General features: G+C 38.1%; 1 protein-coding gene across 2 annotated transcripts in view; it reads right to left on the bottom strand.

Moving 5' to 3' along the window:
• LOC139749794 (cell division cycle and apoptosis regulator protein 1-like) overlaps positions 1–22,972 on the bottom strand; it is an 86,171-nt gene that overhangs the window by 55,914 nt on the left and 7,285 nt on the right. For both annotated transcript variants that reach the window (XM_071664050.1, XM_071664051.1), the window contains exons 2-7: positions 22,263–22,671; positions 20,119–20,357; positions 13,123–13,343; positions 12,609–12,861; positions 6,448–6,673; positions 3,295–3,575 (exon numbers count right to left, since the gene is read on the bottom strand). In XM_071664050.1, the coding sequence (XP_071520151.1) occupies positions 3,295–3,575; positions 6,448–6,673; positions 12,609–12,861; positions 13,123–13,343; positions 20,119–20,357; positions 22,263–22,661 (1,619 nt within the window). In that variant the 5' untranslated portion in view covers positions 22,662–22,671. The remainder of the gene's footprint in view (positions 1–3,294; positions 3,576–6,447; positions 6,674–12,608; positions 12,862–13,122; positions 13,344–20,118; positions 20,358–22,262; positions 22,672–22,972) is intronic.

The following is a 22,972-nucleotide window of genomic DNA, read 5'->3' on the forward strand; positions in this document are numbered from 1 at the left end:
AGTTGGCTCTGGCTCACCAGCTGAAGATGTTATTGGATCCCTAGCTGAAGAGGTTGATGGGGTTGGCTCAGGCTCCATTGCCTAAGAGGCTGAGGTGGTTGCCTCTGACCCCCTTTGCAGAAGAGATTTATACCTATGACTTTGGCTCCTTTTCAATCTTCATGAAAGACCTTTCAAGAGTAGCTTGGACTGTGGCCTTCTGCTTCTCACAGCAGATTTCTCTGTAATGGGCCAAACAATGAACGACACCTCGAGAGGCCTTTGTAAATCTTTGAGGTGTTAGGGTCCTTGTCCTCAAAAAGAGCCATAGCAACCTTTACAAATTAGAAGGCTTCTGCCAAACTTTTAGTTATGAACCTCTTAGCGTTAGAACATCAGTGACATCCTCACCAGTATCTTCTTTTGCAATCTTTTGGGCCTTCAATTCAATCAGGTCATTGCTGAAGAGCTTTTGAGAATGCGAATCAAGCAAAATAACATCTTCAGATTCAAGCTCAGTATGAAGCTGCTTGCCCGTTTCCACCACCTTGTTAGCCATATTCTCAAGAATGTCCTCATATCAAATAAATCTGTTGACAAATTGCAAGCAAAGGTTCTTACACACCCCATTCACATTGGTATGCTCCACCATATTCCAAGATACAGCGATGTTCTTAATAGGACGATATATATTGTAACTCTTCCAAAACTCCTTAAAGGTTATATCCTTATCATCATCTGCTGCCTTTATCACTGACTTTAAGGTAGCAGACCTTGATTGAAGCAATAACACCCTGATCCATGGGTTGCAGCAAGGAAGATGTATTGGAAGGCAAAAACATAACCTTTATATTGGGGGAAAAACAAGTACTATATGAAAAAGCAGTTCATTTACTGCACAGTACTTTTCAACCTTAGAAAAAAATGATGGTAATTCAGTTCTCTACCAGAGACAGAGTTACCCATGCCTTGGGGTGGTATTTCTAGATGACAAGAAGTGATGCCTTATTAATGTTTTAACAACAAAAGGATTTTCACTGATACACAGGCACTAGTTTCACCAGATGCATTACCGTCACACAACAGGGTTAGTCACTGTAGCTTTAAATCCTAGCATGGACTTCTCCATAGCAATGTTGGCAAGGTCAGGCATTCTTTTCCAAAACAAGCCCCTTTTGTCCACATAAAACACTTAATAGGCACTATAATCTTCCTCCTTAATTATGTCAGCCAAAGGATCAGGTACATACTAACTGCTTTAACATCAGCACTAGCAGCCTCCCCACTCGCCTTAACATAGATGGAATTGACCCTGGCTTTAAAAAGGATGAACCAACCACAACTAGTTATGAACTTCTTGATGTCATTAGCAGTCACCAATCTTAATCTTCAAGTTTCAGTACAGACTTTCAGCCTTCTCCTGAACCAACATAAGGCTAACAGAAGTATGATGGTGGCACTGGTTTCCAAGAAACACAGATAAAGGTTTCTTCATCTAAGCAATAACACTACTCCTCTTTTCAGTAATTATGGCGGATTGCATGGGGTCAAATCTCACTACACGCTCAGGAATTCTTTCTTCATCCTAGAGGATCTGTCTGATCACAGAAAGGCTAAGGCCTAATGAACGCCCAATCTGCAACTGAGTTTCACCCCCTCTCAAACAGCTCTATCTAATTTCACCTACAGAGTAAGTTTCAATGTTTCCTAAGTCCCATAGCATCAGCTGCATCTCTCTTGTTCTTCTTAGACATAAAGAGGATTACTACAGGGGGATAAATTAAGAAGAATAAGCCAACCAGCAAAGGATGCAGCCTCCATAAAATGGCAATGAACAGTTAAGTGTTTGTTTTGGTTGGAACTCTCAGAGTCTGGCAGAAAAGTGCCACAGAACACAGTAGTTCCAGAGTTCATAAGTATAATCATTTGTATGTCAGATAGGAAAAAATTTTCCTTCTTTTAGCTCATTCATATGACAGATGTTCATAATATGGAAACTCTCAGTAACTAAGTACAGCAAAGTAATCAAGTGAAAAGTTTTTGGCCTAAAACATTAACATATATAATTAAGACTGCATCTACAAATGTTTAATACCATAACTGTACAGTTGTGTAAATGTGTACAATTGTGTTAGTGTACTTGAATTCATTGGTACTAGTTGAGTCAGGTCTCAGATAAAATCCCCAACTGAAGAAACCCCTTCTAATCTGCTGCAATATGCAACAGCATATACGTGAATTTTTATGTTTTTGTTATGAACATGTGTCCAAGTAAAGTATCATGTGATATCATGAATTACATAATGATATTCTACAACATTACATGATAACATATAACATCAGAATTACACAACCAAACTCAATGCTTTCTAAATTACTATAATCACTTGAGTTGCTGGAAAAAACCTCCACTTCAACAAAAGGCCCAAATCAACCATTGAAATTCGACACCGGTATAATTTAGACCCTTTAAAATTCAACAACGGTAGAGCACCAAGAGTGTCAAATTAATGAGGTTGGAGTGTAAATACCTATCTAATTTTGCTTTGTAAAATCAGAATAAAACACCACAAAATAAATCACAAGCTATAAAAAGGTGGATTCACTTTCACTGAACAAATCTGTTTAGGTTAATGATGTTCTGCCACATTCCTTCAATCAATATCCACAATAACTTAATCCATAAGATCATTATGAGCCTCCATGATGTCAAAAAATCATACCTGTGATCAAATTCTTGTATAAAAATGAATTTTGCATCACAACTCAGGTTCAGTGTGGGTTAAGTTACTGAATATAAAAGTAATAAACACATAGCTTGCATGAGCACTGTGTGATGGTATATCTGAGGCAGAAAAGTAGGTGTTGGTTGACAGTGAATTGAAGGTGAGAAAGAGCAAAGTATATAAAGAGAAATGAGACTTAAATAATTTGTAGGGATATATATATGTATATATATAATTGCAATGTCTGTAGACATTTCAAAGTTATCAATTATCCACTTATGAAAAGATAAGTTTCAAAACTAAATTTTGTCCAACTTACAGCCTACCCCATTATGAAGGAGAAAAAATTATTAATCTATTTACAGTTCTTAACAAAAAAGCTCCTCCATTTACCTGACTTCTCCTCTGCAACCAAATCCTTATTTCATATTCCTAAATCCTGTAGTGTCCTGTTCAGTCACACAATACCCTGCAACTCCATGGCACATATTCTGGCTCAAAAATCAGTCATTCCAATCTCCTCACAACCACAACTCATTCAGGAGAACAGGACTACAGAGATGGCCTGAAAACTAGTCCGGAGCATTACCAGGTTGTGCACCCTGCCAGGTCAATCCCCGTCAGAGATTTGCAGGTGCGGATTGCGGTATTAATGAGAACGTTTGGATCCTTTTCTGGATTGGGACCATCAAGGGTGGGACTCCAGTAGCCACCAATAGCCATAGTTTCATTCTTGCCCTTGAGCCCAACAAGGAAGTTTATGAGACGTGTTGGGTGGACAAAACACTCACGAACATCACTAGGGTCTTCACTTAAAGCACAGGAACGGCGATAAATATCTTCTAAAGCTGGTACTGCCATGAGCATGACCTGACAAAAAAATATGTTATATATGTTATATGATTTAAAGATATGCATTATCATTCAAGCATCTTATATCCTAAATTCACAACAACAAGTAGAATAAGTGAGCTATCCCATACATACGGTTGACCATATGACCTCAAGAGTAATGACTTTTCAGTCATAAACTACAGCAACTAAAACTGAAGTCATGGTCGGAGCCTCTGATCTCGAGATCAAGTAAAGTCTTGAAGAGACTATAGGGGCAATGTTTTCAAACAGATGAAATTTTCATGAACACATATGAATTGCCCTGATCCAAAAATCACAATCACACTTCAAATTATTCAGCTTAACAGTTCTGAGATAATTTGAATATTTTCATGATGTGGCAGAAAATCATCTTCAAGCTTATGAGGTGCCTTCTGACTGCCATCCCCTGTCCTGACTTTAGACTCACATTAAACTTATACCCAGAATTACATCAAGCTCTCTGAGTATGAACAGCTAATCTTGGTCTCAACATCATCAACACTTGTGTATCAAATATGAGAGGGCCCAAGTCAGAGAAATTCATCACAAACCAGGCCTCCCACCTGTTCTGGAACTTGCTGCCTGCCAGCATTGGGGATACCAAGACTATATTCAATTTCCAACCTGCCAATAAGAAGTATGTTCAACACCACCATCTCTACCGTACGTCAGTCTGTAAATCATTTTATCATATTCTTGATTCTTATCACTTTGACCAACATTTAAACTTGTCTTAGCAAGCCCTAAATATCAGATTAACACTATCGTCAATTTCCTAAATATAATCACATGTAGGACTACACAAACTAAAACTGTTCTAGATGAACCCAATATTAACTGTTACACAATATGCCTAATATTAAAGACTATAAGACTAGTGAAACAAACAGTATGAGTAATGAGATGTGTTTGCTCACCCTGCCTTAATGCAAGATATCATTACATGTACTCATAGATGGCTACATACTCTTAGTGATTATGAAAACTTTTGTCTATGAGACATAATACCCTAATACTGCTGTGTTTTGTGGTCATCAACAAATCAAACAAACTGAACAATCTAAGAGCATTCCTATATTTTTTACCACCAAAATTCATGGCTATTACATCATGACTAAAGTCAAGGACCCTCACCTTAAGTAAGGCAAGCATTCCAAAAAAATAATGTTTTAAGCAAGATCATTTAAAGTGAACCACTTTTACAACATTATAAGGGGAGATGTGTTCCAGAACCTAAGACCCAATACCATGCATTTGTCTTCTCATGGACTGACAAAGTAAACACAAATAACAGATTAATATTCAATGATATAATTACAATATAAATACAGTACAAATGAAAACTCACTTAACAGGTTGGTTTTATGAACAATGGATGATAATAATGGTGGTGCATGAGGTCTTCCTATTTCAATCATCTTCCTGCTCTGCCCCTACCTTTTTTTCTTCCACTCTTGACATATATACCTTCTAACTCAACCCTTTTTTTATCATCTCCATAAGTCTGAACAATTTTAGCACAGTCTGGTCAGCTTTCTTAATCAAGCTGCACTTATCAACAAACCTCTCTTACACTGTCATTCCTTACATGAACAACCTGCCTCATACTACATACTGTCCTTAGGCATTCCATTTCCAGCACATCCACCCTCTTCCTTTCTTTTCCATTCAAGACCCAAGACACGTATCCATATAACTCCGTGGGGACAAATGTTCCTTCAAACATAAATATCTTTGCCCTAACAGACAATAGCCTTTTCTTGCACATACTTGAAAACACACACAGGACCTAAGCTCCCTCTGCCAACCTATGAATTACTTCAGTTCCCATGGTTCCACCACTGCCAGTTTTTTCCCCTACATGTCTGCCATTTCCAGCACTAGTGAGGTAGTGTCAGGAACAGACATCAAAATAGCCTCATTCCCTCATATCCACACTCTCAATATCATGTATAATGCACCTAAATCAGAGCCAGGCTCTAAAGACCTATTACTGGTCTTCCCTAACCACTTCATATGCCCTGGTTCAGCACAATGACAGTACATCATTCCCTGTAAATCAGATATCTCCATTTAAATCGATCCATTGCACCCATCACACCATCCCACATGTTCAGGGCCCCAAGCCTTCACAGCATCTTTCACTCTATCCTTACACCTTCCCTTTGGCTTCCCTCTTTCCTTGTTCCTTCCACTTCTGACATTCATACCCTATTAGTCATCTTTTCCTTACTCATCCTCTCCATATGTCTAAGCCATTTCAGCATACCATCTTAAGCTCTCTCATAAATACTCCCATTGTATCTGCACCTCTCTCAACACTCCACGCCACATACAGCCTTCGAACATTCCATTTCAAACACATTAACCCTATCCTTCAAATACGTATTCTCTCTAAGTCAACCTTTCCTCACTCATACTCTCTGTATGTCTAAACAGTTTCAACAAAATCTCATCAGTTCTCTCATAAATACTTTCTTACAACCACACCTAACTCTTACCCATCATTTCCCATTCAATCAACCTTTTTCTCCCTTTTCTTCTTTTTCATGACTCTCTTCCTTTAATTCCCAACTGGTGTGGCAAATACATCATATATGCTGCTTTTAATCATGTGGCCTTCAGTTATGGTATCTAACCAAGCTTCTTTAAACACAAGAATAGCTTTTTCATCATTGTGAGAAAAGCAAATGCACAATTATCTTAAAAAAAAATATTTTTCAACAATAATCTTGGTGTGCAACAACTTAACATTTGAAGATATGGGTACAAGGCAGTCAAGTCATACACAATACTTTTAGCCCAGCAAACCATATACATGGTTCAGATAAACATATCAAATCACATCATCAATTGACATCATTACCTTAGCAGCATAGCTATGATTAGCATCCGGGGCATCATAAACAGCATCATTTTCCAGAACAGGTTCAACTTCCTTGTTCATAATATGAAAGGAGACTGGCCGAGGGAACTGGAATGGCCGGTGAGCAGGGAATGTATCTGACCATAAAGGACGTGCCAGAAAGACATCAGATGGGACATAGAGATTACTGTACCTCTTCTTCAGCTCCAAAACATTAGCCTCTTTCCTGAAAATATCAGACACAATTATTGCAAGTGTCCATAACTTGAAAACAATCTAGACAACACCCAAGAGCAATATATTTCAACCATCAAAATATATCTTATAAACTCACTCATGATGACATCAAACTCTGTCTAACAGTTAATCAAACATATAAAAAGATGAATGATGACATCAAACTCTGTCTAACAGTTAATCAAACATATAAAAAGATGAAATGTGACAAGGCAGCTGGAGTGGATGGTGTTGCAGTTGAATTTCTTAAGAAAGGAGGTGATCACACTGCTAATTGGTTGGTCAGGATACTGAATATTTGTTTGGACCATGATGAGGTACCTGAGGAGTGGCAGAATGCATATATAGTGCCACTGTGTAAAGGCATCAGGGTTAAAGGTAAATCTTCGAACTACGGAGACATAAGTCTGCTGAGTGTACCTGGTAAGTACTATGGGAAAAAGAAGATTGATAAGGTGAAGGCAGGTACAGTGCATCAGATTGGGATGGAACATTGTGGTTCCAAGAGAAGTAGAGGATGTGTGGATCAGGTGTTTGCCTTGAAGAATGTGTGCGAAAAATACTTAAGGGAATCAAAAAGAATTGTGTGCATCAATCATTGATCAGGAAAAAACTTATGATAGGGTTGATAAGAGATGCCTTGTGGAAGGTCTTATGAATATCTGGTGTGGGATGAAAGTTGCTGCAAGCAGTAAGAAGTTTCTATCAAGAGTGTAAGGCATGTGTGCGAGTAAACAGAGAGGAGAGTGCCAAGACATTTACCTTCCTCACCACCTCAGCCATGAACAAGTTAAACAGCCATGGTGGAGTCACACACCCCTGCCATATACCCATCTTCACATACAACCACTCACCCTCATCTCTAACTACTCTAACACATCCTTACTTTCTTCATAAAAGCTCTTCACTATTCTAATAGCTTTCTACCTTCCAAAACACATCCCTATCAACCAAATCATATACTTTCTCTAGCTCTATGATGCTACATACAAATCCATCTGTTCTCCTTAGTATATCTCACATTCTTCAACGCATGACCCACATATCCTCTACTACTGTTACCACACTGTTCCTCTCCAATCTGATTCTTTAACAGTATTCCATGATAAACTTTGCCAAAGGCATTTGCAAAGTCTAAAAAAACAGTGTCCATTCTTCTTTCACTGGTGCTTCATATTTTTTTTTTCTTTTTTTTTTTTTTTGCATTGTCGCTGTCTCCCGCGTTTGCGAGGTAGCGCAAGGAAACAGACGAAAGAAATGGCCCAACCCACCCCCATACACATGTATATACATACACATCCAAACACGCAAATATACATACCTACACAGCTTTCCATGGTTTACCCCAGACGCTTCACATGCCCTGATTCAATCCATTGACAGCACGTCAACCCCAATATACCACATCGATCCAATTCACTCTATTCTTTGCCCTCCTTTCACCCTCCTGCATGTTCAGGCCCCGATCACTCAAAATCTTTTTCACTCCATCTTTCCACCTCCAATTTGGTCTCCCACTTCTCGTTCCCTCTACCTCCGACACATATATCCTCTTGGTCAATCTTTCCTCACTCATTCTCTCCATGTGCCCAAACCATTTCAAAACACCCTCTTCTGCTCTCTCAAACACGCTCTTTTTATTTCCACACATCTCTCTTACCCTTACCTTACTTACTCGATCAAACCACCTCACACCACACACTGTCCTCAAACATCTCATTTCCAGCACATCCACCCTCCTGTGCACAACTCTATCCATAGCCCACGCCTCGCAACCATACAACATTGTTGGAACCACTATTCCTTCAAACATACCCATTTTTGCTTTCCGAGATAATGTTCTCGACTTCCACACATTCTTCAAGGCTCCCAGGATTTTCGCCCCCTCCCCCACCCTATGATCCACTTCCGCTTCCATGGTTCCATCCGCTGCCAGATCCATTCCCAGATATCTAAAACACTTTACTTCCTCCAGTTTTTCTCCATTCAACTGACTTGACCCTCAACCCTACTGTACCTAATAACCTTGCTCTTATTCACATTTACTCTTAACTTTCTTCTTTCACACACTTTATCAAACTCAATCACCAGCTTCTGCAGTTTCTCACATGAATCAGCCACCAGCACTGTATCATCAGCGAACAACAACTGACTCACTTCCCAAGCTCTCTCATCCACAACACCCTCTTCTGCTTCATATATTCATATTTTATTTATATGTAACCTAGTTTGTTCTATATGTAACCTAATTTGTTCTATATGTAACCTAGTTTGTTCTATATGTAACCTAGTATGTTCCATATGTAACCTAGTTTGTTCTATATGTAACCTAATTTGTTCTATATTTATTTTGCTTTGTCGCTGTCTCCAGCGTTAGCGAGGTAGCGCAAGGAAACAGACGAAAGAATGGCCCAACCCGCCCACATACACATGTATATACATACATGTCCACACATGCACAATATACATACCTATACATCTCAATGTACACATATATATACACACACAGACATATACATATATACACATGTACATAATTCATACTGTCTGCCTTGATTTGTTCCCATCGCCACCTCGCCATACATGGAATAACAACCCCCTTCCCCCTCATGTGTGTGAGGTAGCGCTAGGAAAGACACCAAAGGCCCCATTCGTTCACACTCAGTCTCTAGCTGTCATGTAGTAATGCACCGAAACCACAGCTCCCTTTCCACATCCAGGCCCCACACACTTTCCATGGTTTACCCCAGACGCTTCACATGCCCTGGTTCAATCCACTGACAGCACGTCGACCCCGGTATACCACATCGTTCCAATTCACTCTATTCCTTGCACGCCTTTCACCCTCCTGCATGATCAGGCCCCGATCACTCAAAATCTTTTTCACTCCATCTTTCCACCTCCAATTTGGTCTCCCACTTCTCCTCGTTCCCTCCACCTCTGACACTTATATCCTCTTGGTCAATCTTTCCCCACTCATTCTCTCCATGTGACCAAACCATTTCAAAACACCCTCTTCTGCTCTCTCAACCACACTCTTTTTATTTCCACACATCTCTCTTACCCTTACATTACTTACTCGATCAAACCACCTCACACCACATATTGTCCTCAAACATCTCATTTCCAGCACATCTTACCTATCTATTCATATATTATCATATATATGTCAATACAGCTAGCTAATAATGAACTACTCCCATCCCTCATTTTAAGTGAGGGTTATGCTTTGTGAAAACCTCAAAGAGAAATCACACAGCAAACCAATAAACATAGAGAAAAATGGGATGTGTCCAACAATGTACAACATAATGTCCAAAATGTATTTACACCATATTTTCATCATATCAGTACATTACAAATCAAAAGAAAGATTAAGAGAAATGTCATTTAATGAATTTAGGAAATCCTGGGAGCATTGAAGAATGTGTGGAAGTCGAGAACATTATCTCGGAAAGCAAAAATGGGTATGTTTGAAGGAATAGTGGTTCCAACAATGTTGTATGGTTGCAAGGCGTGGGCTATGGATAGAGTTGTGCGCAGGAGGATGGATGTGCTGGAAATGAGATGTTTGAGGACAATGTGTGGTGTGAGGTGGTTTGATCGAGTAAGTAATGTAAGGGTAAGAGAGATGTGTGGAAATAAAAAGAGCATGGTTGAGAGAGCAGAAGAGGGTGTTTTGAAATGGTTTGGGCACATGGAGAGAATGAGTGAGGAAAGATTGACCAAGAGGATATATGTGTCGGAGGTGGAGGGAACGAGGAGAAGTGGGAGACCAAATTGGAGGTGGAAAGATGGAGTGAAAAAGATTTTGAGTGATCGGGGCCTGAACATGCAGGAGGGTGAAAGGCTGGCAAGGAATAGAGTGAATTGGATCGAAGTGGTATACCGGGGTTGATGTGCTGTCAGTGGATTGAATCAGGGCATGTGAAGCGTCTGGGGTAAACCATGGAAAGTTGTGTGGGGCCTGGATGTGGAAAGGGAGCTGTGGTTTCGGGCATTATTGCATGACAGATGGAGACTGAGTGTGAACGAATGGGGCCTTTGTTATCTTTTCCTAGCGCTACCTCGCACACATGAGGGGGGAGGGGGATGGTATTCCATGTGTGGCGAGGTGGCGATGGAAATGAATAAAGGCAGACAGTGTGAGTTGCGTGCATGGGTATATATGTATGTGTCTGTGTGTGTATATATATGTATACATTGAGATGTATAGGTATGTGTATTTGTGTGTGTGGATGTGTGTGTATATACATGTGTATGGGGGTGGGTTGGGCCATTTCTTTCTTCTGTTTCCTTGCGCTACCTCGCAAATGCGGGAGACAGCGACAAAGCTATGATAGGGGATAGGGGAGAAAGAATACTTCCCACGTATTCCCTGTGTGTCGTAGAAGGCGACTAAAAGGGAAGGGAGCGGGGGGCTGGAAATCCTCCCCTCTCGTTTTTTTATTTTTTTTTTAATTTTCCAAAAGAAGGAACAGAGAAGAGGGCCAGGTGAGGATATTCCCTCAAAGGCCCAGTCCTCTGTTCTTAACGCTACCTCGCTATCGCGGGAAATAGCGAATAGTATAAAAAAAAAAAAAATAAAAAATAAAAATATGTACAGTTAGAAAGGTTCTCTTCCTTTTAACTGCTGGTTCTGGAGTAGGAAAAGATGTTGCTGGACATTTGGATGCCACACTATCAAACATAAACACAGCAAGTGGCAGGGAAATAACAACAGCAGGTACATCCAAATCACACAAGTGTCACAGATCTGCACACAATGTAAGAATGACCTGCAGGCAAAAACTTGGCATGCTCCAACCAGAACCTAAGCTTTCTCCACCCACCAAGTTTAGGCACACTTTCTACCAAACACACCAGCACAGTAGCAAATTTTGACCACATAAAAAGAGGTTCCTTGCAGAATAGTGAAACTGCATGCAGTGTTTCCGCATAAAGCAAGGGATTGGCGTATTTGTAACATACAATGAGGGAATGTTACACGTGTGGAGCTATGTTTCCATACTTCTATTTGGTACAAAGTGATGCTATCCTTCATTTAAGGGTCCATTTTGAAAAAGACTATCCATTACGCATTTCTTTATTACTCACTGAAATACTCTAATTATAAGTAATGTTCAGCTGACTCATTTATGTAAGTCAAGCTTTTGGATTTCGATCCATCCTTTGAAAAAATTTTCTTCATTTAGTCTTTGTTCCTTTCAGCGTAACTTCATTTATCTAAAACTTTTCTTCATTTAGTCTTTGTTCCTTGCAGCGTAACTTCATTTACCTATGCTTTTCTTTTCCTTTAAATTTCTCAACAAAATCCCTGCTTTATGCACAACTCAGTTTCTTCTTCCCTTCTCTTTCTTTCCCTTCTTTCCCTTCCCTGTCTTTAACCTCTAAGTATCTTTCTCTTTAGGGTTTTGCATTTTCTTTTGTGTGGTTTATGTTTCAAATTCATCTTCTAACTTTGCAGACAAAGTTTCAACATTTTTTATTAACTTTAGTATGAGATGTTGACTCACTCTTTAAAAAGGGATCTATAGACAAACACCAATAAAAGACTACTAATCTCCAGTGCCTTTGCAACATACATAAACAAAATATGGTTTTGGGTTACATATTTTACACTGCCTTGATTTTTTTTTGTTTCATGGAAGCACTTAAATATGTATGGAAAAAATATAATAGCAATACATTTACATTTTCTTCATACTAGTTCCCAAGTAGGTAAGGCAGCATCAGAAACATATAAATGAGTCTAGAAGGAAAAATCCTTGTTTGGCTCCTTCTTCTGCTCCCTTGTTCGAAAAGTAATGATACAGGAGGGGAAGATTTCTCCCACCTATCTTAGATGCCTTCTACAATATGCAGGAGATATATAAATAGCATTCTTTCCCCCTAACCCCAAGGATATCTGTGGAAATACTCACATATGTAATAAAATCTTGGGAACTTGGACATTATAACGAGGGACAACTCTCATCCTTCGGCGAGGTGGGGATCGGGATCTTCCCCTACTCCTACTGCGTTTACGGCTTTCCCTTTTCTCTTCCTTGTCTTTTTCACTACGCTCACGGTCTCTATCTCTGGAAGACCTACTACGTTCTTCCCTTCGATCTCTTCTTGGGGACCGAGGACGAGTACCCAAGCAACCACGAGCACCAAAGCTCCCAGTTTGAGTCTCTGCAACAAGAGTACAAGATTTTTATAATATGAATGATCTCTAACACTAATTACAAGTCAAAAGGTATACCTTATGTCTGCGTGTCTGACAACAAGATATATTATAATGTGCCTGGAGGTGCAAATAGCATTTTACAATCTGAAGTTGCACCAACTACTTCGAGGTCTCCAGCTGTGCTATCTATATGAAAGATAAAAAGGATTATCAATTGACATGCAAAACATTAAACAGCAAACATTAACGATGTTCTCCTAACCTACCACTACTGAAATTGGGTGGAGGTACAGCATTATAAGAACCTCCTCGGCTATTCATTTCCCTCACGGGCACACTGCTGCGGCTTTGGTTTTGGGTTGGAGCTCCTGTGGGTCCAGGAATTACTTGTACACGGTTGGCATTCCATTTAAAAGGCATGTTGGGGTTATACGTGGCCTCCACCAATACACGATCACCAACTTTGGGGGCTTGTCCTTTAACACAACTGTGAGGAGTAACATGTATATTAAGTACATTAATTTATGAATGATATTTATTACATATATTCAGTCAAAAGGTGATTCATTCACAGTAACTGGAGGCCCCTGACAGAAAAGTGAAACCATTAATAAAAATGAATAAGTGAGTAGTAGACAAACAACAAAATGCTTAACAAATCCATATTTTCCATTATTTTTATATTCAATCCCACTTACATTAGATAAATATGAGTAAATACAGCTTCAGAGATTATTTACACAAATCCTAAACTTAAAGTCCATTATGACCAAATTCTTCCACTTCCAAATAATTAAATGTGTGTATGAAGTTGGGATGTCATATGAAACATGTTTCATTTCAATCTGCTCCTAGCATAAACAGATCTTCACTATGCCCATTCAACATCCAATTCCTTGATGACTTCACTTTAAAAAAAAATAGCATTCAATATTTTACTGATTTAATCTGTCTGTCACTTTCTTGGTTAATCCATTTCCCTTAACCCTCAACTATCATATCAAAGACCTTCAACAACCTTTCTTCTACTGTATGTAACACAGTTACACCAACAGGCTTTAAAAAATTTTCTGCTTTTGCAGCTTGTTACAGAGGATCTCCATTTCTAAAAAGTCCAAATCTGACCTATATATACTGACAAAAACAATTATGAAATTTCTGTGGATAGCAACCTGAAAGAGCATTCAATTCTATATAGTTCTTTTAGACTAAACTTTTAGGGAATGTGCAAATACATTCTATACATACGTATAATGTGCAAATACATTCTATACCTATGTATAGTGTGCAAATACATTCTATACCTATGTATCAATTCCCCTGAGATGTTGATATACAATATTCATCATAACCACTCTATTAAGGGGACTGACTGTTTACAAAAATTCTATGCTTTTGTATAGATCCAGTTAAAGATGATAAACATCCATTATAACCCCTTCATTCACAAGTTATAATTTCGTGATGTCCTTATGAGTATGCTGTTTTTGTATCATTTTGCACAATTCTCATGCAAAACTAAGCTCTAAGCAAACCAGCCATTATTCAAAAACTAAAACTCCACCCTAATCTTGATAAATTGGTTATTAACCTCTTCATCCAACAGTTCATCTGCCATCACATTCTGCATCCTTTGAAGGTTGCGGTCATCATCAACTTTTGTAAGAAGGAAAAAAATCGTGATCAATCTTTTTCTCATTAAACTTTACATTCTTCAACCATCTAAAAGCACAACTGTAATTTTACAGTTCTTGTACGTGTGCTAAGTTGTTTCATCTAAGAAAGGGTAAACTTGGAGCCCAACCTGACTACTGCAATACGTACAAACAGTACAAATGAAATAAATGCAGTTAAATGCATGAACATTACCCAAATGATTAAAAGTAACAGCATAATTTATGTAAAAAAAAATTCTAGTCAACATCTGATTTTTGATCTATGCAGTGATACATAGGTAGCTTCAAATATGCTTACCAAGCAGTCCTTCACAATTAAGGCAGATGGACCATCAAAGCTGAACTACTGTAACTTGCTGGCATTTCTAACAATCTTGCAAAAGTCAGTTAATCAAGGCCCTCCACAAATAAAACTAAACAAGTTATCATATCAAACATCAAGGTCACTGAGATAACAAATAAACTACAGGAAAGTAACAGCCAAAGAACTGAGCTGACCAGAACTACACACTGGATACATAGTTAAAACGTATGTGTTCTTCTAGCCCTCTTCCTCAGAATGCTACATTCACTTCTTTAAACAAAAGTGAGCTACATCATTCAACAGCATTTAATGTATGTGTACAAAAAAAAATTATGAAAACAGCTCCATACATGAGATAAAAGGAAACTAGTTCTTTTAATATCAAAATGACACCATTTATGGTATGCTTTTTACTATTCCTAACTGCTTCTACCACTTGAATGTTGCGGAAAAAAGAGTAATGGCCACATCTGCATACATCCATTTTCTAGCTGCTATGCATAATGTGCCAAAACCTACCTTAGAAAAAGGAATCAATAATCTGCTATATACGGCAACTGAATAATTAAAGTCAAACCTGGCAGCCATAGACTCCTACAGCTCATGCCATAAATATAGAACATAAATGTGACCTTAAATCTTTATAATCTATGATCTACCATCTCCATACTTATGCTTATCATCGAACATTCCAGTGGAGAGTTCTCTCAAAGGTGGTGTAGCATTTGCAGTGTGGGGCAACTCAGGTCATGGGATTCCATGCATTGGATAACAGAGATTGCAAATAAGAGACAAGGGGCAACATGTGTCATACAGTTAGTGATGCAGAATGAAATTGGGGGCAGCCTACACCACTGGATTACAGTGATGATGAATAGGATTGGGGCAGCATGTACCATACAAAAACAGTGATACAGAATAATACTAAAGGAGTCACCTAAATCATTTTCCAAAAGTGTTGCAGAATAATAGTATAAAAAAAGACTGGTACTCCTTGATAGACAGCCAATGACCAGGAAGGTATATTACTGGTACTCCCCACTTGGGTACTGGGAGGATCAGTGACAAATGCATAGAGCCAGCACTTCAGTGGTGGCCAAGTTATACAACTTTGACCCAAGTCGCTGTCTTTTCTTTCTCACTTACTCTCAGAAGAACTGTTGGCATTCTGTCCACAGACATAAAATCTCTCCTTGTCACATGTAACATTTGACAACAATTAATTCACACAACTCATTCCTCCTAACTCTAGATTTTTCTGCAGGGAGTGCTATGCACTAGCCCTGCCTTTTAGCAAAATGGTAGCAGCAATAGATATAAGTAGCAGGAAGGAACACTGGACTTGAGCATTAGGTAGAAGTGCTAGGTAGGAGCATAAGGTAGGAGCATTAGGTAGGAGCCTCTGAAAACACTGTGGTGGAGTTGCTCTCTGCCAGTGGCTTGTTAAGGATAAAGCACTGAAGGCTAAGAAACAGCACTTGAGTTCACCAGGTATGGAGGCTCTTTTGCCATGGCCACCCCTCTAGAAGGAGTTACCAAAGGGAACAGGCATCAAAGAAACAGACAGATATATGGACAGAAAAAACAGAGCATGGCCAAGACTAGAGAACATGTAAAGGGTTACAGTGAAGCAAAATAAAAGACTAATTGAGAATTTTTCATTTATTTTTCATATATACAGTGTCTGTAATCACAAAGGGGTCTGTTTGAGGGAATATCTTTTAAATTCACAATTTTCACACATTCACACAATTCTTAGCCCCAGAGGTGTGCAAATTAGCAATATCTACCTGCATTTACATTCTCAATAAGCATTTGAAATAGTGCTGCACAATGGGTTATTAGTAAAAATGAGAAAGCAAGCTATTTCTTGGGGGTGGAAAGATGGATTAAGGGATATTCAAATGGAAAAGTAATAACAACAATGACATGGAAAGAAGTCACCAGCAGAGTGCCACAAGGACCTGTCTTGGGACCTGTGATGTTCTTTATCTATGTTAATTTCCTACCAAAGGGAAAAAGATCATACATTAGTATGTTTCCAAAGGATACAAAAGTAATGCTGGTTATTTGTAATGTGAAAACTGAAATATTACATGAGGATCAAGATGCTCTTGTATCTTGGCAGGACATGGATGGTGAACACTAGTCTAATGAGATCATAAAGACCTTAGTGGAACTATACATTAGCTGGGGAGAGTGTAAAGGAATCAAACAAGTGAAAAAGATCTGGGATAATATTACTGAACACTTTCTCATTATACAAACACATTGGGGAAAACAGCAGTTATGCATTACTGGCAAATATAAGAATAACAATCAGGCGTATGCATGGAAATATGTTCCCAGATAAAGTACACATCTGAGAGCAAAACCTGAATACAGTGTATCGATACAGTGTATCTTTGTGGAAACTCTATTCAAAGAAGCATACAGTTAAACTGGAAAGATTGAAAAAAAAATGTGTAACTAGCACGGTACAGACAAGACAGAAAAACTGCAAAAATGTGCAACTATCATGACCCCAAATATGAAAAGCCTGGGATGAGGCATGAGGCAGAAAATCCTACATTTCTCTCCTCATAAACAATGAAGTGAGATGGAACAATACAACCTACTCTTTAAACAAAGAGAGAAAAGCAAAGCAAAGATGAGCATAATCTAAGCCTACATGACCATAACATTTACTACAACAAAGCAAACTGAAAACAAACTGGAGTCAACAATGATGTAAACTGGAATATCTTTAACCCTCTCATTGTGGCAGTCATAACATCCACAGTATGTTATGCATGATGGTTATTCTCAACATTAGAGGGCCATTTTGATATTTGTTTCCTTCCCTACACTTCAGAACTTCAGAACTCTTTCCAAATAATCATGATCTGGCACATTTTACAAGACAAGTTTTCACTACCTCCAAAATTCATAAATATTTTCCTTGTCTCGTTTCTTCCTTTCATTAACCCCTTTATATTTCATTTAGGGCCCAACCATGCTGTGAACTTCCGTCTATGACTGGAGCCTCCAAGATGAAATAAGAAAAAAAAGATAGAGGAGCTTGATGAAAAAAGACTTAAAAGAACTTACATGGAATTATTGGAATCAAACAGAAGAGGACAAAGAACAAAGAGGAGTTGGTTATCATCAATAAGAAAAGATAAAATTAAAAATATATATAAACATATAAAAGAAAAATTCGTGACTGGACTATTCTAAAAGAAAAATGTGGCAATGACCCATAAATAAATCAATAAAAATCACATTCTGCACAAGAAAAAAAGATAATACTGATAATGAGGTATTTAACTGGTTTCACATGAATGACATTACGGATGCTGAAGTAACCAAGAACGATATGATAACAGCAAAAGACATCCTAAAAGAAAATTCAGCAAAAGGAGAGATGAAATTCCAGATATCTTTTAAAAAGAGGGAGAGAGATCAACAACAAAACAACAATGCTACAGATGATACAGCCCAAATAACAACAGTTTATTGCAAATATAGAATGTGGCTCAAGTATCACCAATAAACAAGGGGGATCTAAACTTCTGCTAAAATAATAATTCAGACCTGTTTGTTTCATACAAAATGCAATAAATAACAAAATAACTTAAAAGTTTCTATGGATTCATACTATGCAAAATTACACAATCACACAAACACAGCTCCAAGTGCATCAGCAAAGCATATACAATAACTAGTAAGGGTAAAGAGAATGGATACTGTCCTTCCTAATCTACTAAGGCATCTGACAAAGAAAACTACAATATTCTTGAAAAACTAGCACTACAGAATATAAGAGGTAAACAAGAAAGGTAGATTAAGAAGTTTTTAATATACAGGAAACTCAAAGTGATGGCAACTGGAACTATGCCAGACAAGGAAAATGTTTTGATGAGTGCCTCAAAGAATGGGATAGGGCAAATAGAATACTAACCCCATATCTCCTGAGAGTCACAGACAACAACTAAGAAGGGAAGAAGCGGGAGGGGGCTGGAAATCCTCCCCTCCTGTATCACTTTCCAGAAGAATAAAACAAAGAAAGGATTCAAGAGAGAATATTCATTCTCAAAGGTTCATTCATATGTCCCTAATGCACCCTCATTTATATGGGAAATAGCAGACATGAATGAAAGAAAAAGGACTCTTCACAATAAAAGCATCCAACATGGACAATAAGATAAAACAAGCTACAGAGATGTTTCATATGCAACACAAAAGTAAGCAAAATGACATGTTCAGGAGAAAAAGTACAAGATGACCTATACATATCATATAATACGCATGCAGAGAAAAACCTAATATAATTCCTGGAAAAGAAATTTGAACACTTAAGCCATGGAAAGATGTGCATGCAATGCAACATTTAAGCATTAAAAAGAGCAAACATAAGAAAAATGTGGTGAATGCAATTGTTAAAGATATGGGTAATGACAAATGAAAGCTTAAATTTGGAGACCACATTGATAAAATCATATTATCGAGTCCAGTAATCAAGGAAGCGATAATGGGACCTTTCACCTCAAGAGGTAGAAAACTCATAATGAATACCGCTACTCAGCAAGCCTGAGAGAATGAGAAAAACTTTAAGATCACAATAATTACAGTGAGTGTTTGAAAGAACTATAACTATGAAGCCTAAAATGAAGAAAAGAAAAATTTTGACAATATAAGTCTGGCAACAAATTGAGAGAATCGAGAAAAATGTGCTTGGAATAGAAGGATCCTAATATGAGGAAACAGAGTAATTAAGTCAACAATAGTACCTCAGAACACACTGAAAATAAAAAGATCTCTTTCTTTAAAATAGTTCCCTAATAATTGGCTTATTCATCGGCCAGTTTAACTCCCTATCAAATAATACTGGATATATATGCCAGATAAAAAGACAATAGTTTACTCAATCATATGAATCCAAACCTCTAGTTACGTGTAAATGAAGGCAAGCCATTTTCACCTGAGGTTGTATGTACTTTTTATGGAAACAGACCTTTGCTATTCTGGGATCCTCAACCTCAAATAAATTGGCTGATAGTGGCAAAGACACTGAAATCTTTTGGATATATCTCACCAACATGTGCAATCTGGCTAATTCAACAGAGTAAGACATGTCCTAACTACTTCTTTCACTCACCCAGATTCTTACCTCATTTAATGGCACACTGATAGTTATAGTAAATGAATTACATAATTTATAATTCATATCAAACTTTTACTTTTTAATAATTCCTTCACCATTCCTCTGTCACAATTAAAAAACATATCAATATACTTGCCTCGTCTGGAAAAAGACATCTTCGTCGACAAAGCCAAAGTCTGCACACAGCTTGGTAATAGTTCCCGTAAACACTCGCTGCTTCTGGGGTTGCTGGCCTGCAGTATTGTTTGCCATGTTATTTTGCAGATTAGTCTGTAGGCTGGTAGCAATTGTGGCCATATTACTTGGTGTGGCAGAAGGATTAAATGCACCAGGAGGAGCCAATGCCCTTGGGGTGGGATAAGTTACTGCCGTCACCTGCAATACAAAAACGTAAATAATCCTTAGAACCTTCACACTTTCCTTTACCCTCAAAAGACTCAAGCTATAACAGTACATTTTATGGTATAGAGACCCTAACCATTCTTGTACCTACCTAGCCTTGTTTAACTTCAAAGATTCATTCTATCGATACACTGAGGTATCTTTGAGGTGTCGTAAATCATAAACACCTGTAATTAGAACCTGAAAAATCCTTAACTTACAATTTCTAATAATGCAGTGTCTTATCCTGTGGGGACCATACCTGTACGTGTATGGGATGCCTTTTCCCACACAATAAAATGCTTGCTTTATTGGTTTGAAGACATGAATGGTCATAAGCAACCAAAATTAACAAGAAAGAATCCTAAAGCATCAGTTCCCACATAACACAACGGATGACTCACATCAAATAGTTGCTAATCAGTAAGTATTTGGGACAATAAATACAGCAGTAATAATTCTGTGGATGTTGAACTGCTAGCACAAGTAAAACTTCTTGTGTATCATTCATCCACTGTTGGTGGTGAACACAATGCAACAAAAGTCAACAAGCACATAAGCAGAGCTCTTATGGCATGCCAAATTCAAATGTCTGTGCAACAAGATATATGGATGATCAAACTAAAAAAAACTTTAGTTTCCAGGAAATAAACCCCAATCCTTGGGACTCCATGAATTTTAGATCTCAATTCTTTAGGGGTTAAAAAAGCATCTATAAGATATGAATATCATTACCTGCTGCACACACAATCATTCAAACAAAGAATGATCCAAATTTCAGAACAGCTTACAAAATTCACAACAATCCACCCTAAGCTGGGATGAACACAAAAATCATTACAATAAGTTACTCCTTCTGAGTAACAACTGGTCCCTTACGCTTCGTAATAAAATGGCCATCATAAAATGAATAAAATGCAAATCTCATTCACACCCAGGATCCTGAAGGGTGTCACAAGATGAGCAAAAAATAGATTCTGAGCCTAAGGTACGAGTGGGAAGAACAATGGTGACAGGATGAAGAAATGGTTATCCCTGTGATCAAAGAAATAATACTGCCCACTTATTCCTTGTATGTCATATAAAGCAACTATGAAGAGGGAGGAGCAGGGGGCTGGTAATCCTTCCCACCCATATTACTTTCCAAAGGAAGGAAGAGAGCAAGGAGCCAAGTGAAGATGTTTTCTTCTAAAGCTCGGTCATTTGTTCTGGACACTTAGGAGGGAAAAGGCAAATGTATGAAAAAATTAAGAAATGGTAATACATGTAACTGATGTCATTACAATGGTAAAATAAAATACAGATGCCAATGTAATCAGATTAGCTACTTTTCTACTTTTTCAAATCAATAGCATTAGACTTTCATAATATCTAGGTGGGAACACTGTAATTCTGACACATCAGTGGGTTAAACAATCAAAATAAAGCCACTGTACCAAAACTCAATACCATGACTTTGGGTAAGTGAAGACAAACATCCTATAAGAACCTAGATTTACAAGTATGCAACTACAACATGAGCCAAAGCTCTGATTTTATCATCTATCTATCACACAGCAAAGAGAATAAATATTAACATGAAAAATTACTAAACCATACATGACGACCATCTCTGAAACAGGAATCGGCATGTATGATAAATGTCAATAATCAAACGTGATTCATAAAAATACCAAAATGAAATTATCCCTTCAATATCTAGTTCCTTAATCCAGTAAATCAACCAATATGACACAGGCAACAAATATCTCCTTTCCAAAATTATACTATTCATGTTAAGAGATCATCAAAATCTGTCCTAAACAGAATTCAGTCTGAATTTTGCATGATTAAACTATATATTTCAAATTGTGATCAACACAATCATGCACAAAATAGCATTAGTAATATGTGCTTTACCTGAGGCTGTGCCTGGGGCTGTGCCTGAGGTTGTGGTTGAGGTTGAATCTGAGGCTGCATCTGTGAATTTGTCATCTGGGTAGGATTGACAAGACTTGGGGGTTGTAACGCCTGGGTTATAGGTGGCTGACCCATAAGACTACCTCCTGTAGTAGGCTGACCTATTGTCTGCTGAGTAATAGTAGGTTGGCCAAGAGTCTGTAACCCTCCTAAATTTGGAGGCTGAATCATACTCTGTTGCACAGGTGCATACTGTGGCTGTTGAGGAGCACCACCCAGTACCAGCTGCTGGTTGGGAGCAGATGGGTGTTGCCCTAGGAGAGATGGCTGCAGCTGTGGGGTTGTTTGTGGCCGCTGCTGCCATGGTGGAGGTGCCTTACCACCACCAAACTGTGCCATCCTCCCTCACCTGGGAAAAAAAAATCAGGTGTTAACTACAAAAAATCTGGGAAGCCATAATAATAAAAGTCTTAAAGAAAATCAAAAATAAGAGAAAATCAGGTCTAAGAGAAAGAGCATACCAGTATCAAAACTGTTTTCAGTGAAGTGGTCCATGAAAATTACAAATCATCCTAATACATATAGGACATTCAAAACAAAGTTTAGAAACCCAGGTATATCAAAATAATCCTGTTACAAACTTAAGAAAAAGGTTCTCTATACTAAGATATCTTAATTTGTACATTCCTTTAAGCACTGGAAGCACTAGT

This window comes from Panulirus ornatus, chromosome 8 (genome assembly GCF_036320965.1).
Source record: "Panulirus ornatus isolate Po-2019 chromosome 8, ASM3632096v1, whole genome shotgun sequence".
NCBI lineage: Eukaryota > Metazoa > Arthropoda > Malacostraca > Decapoda > Palinuridae > Panulirus > Panulirus ornatus.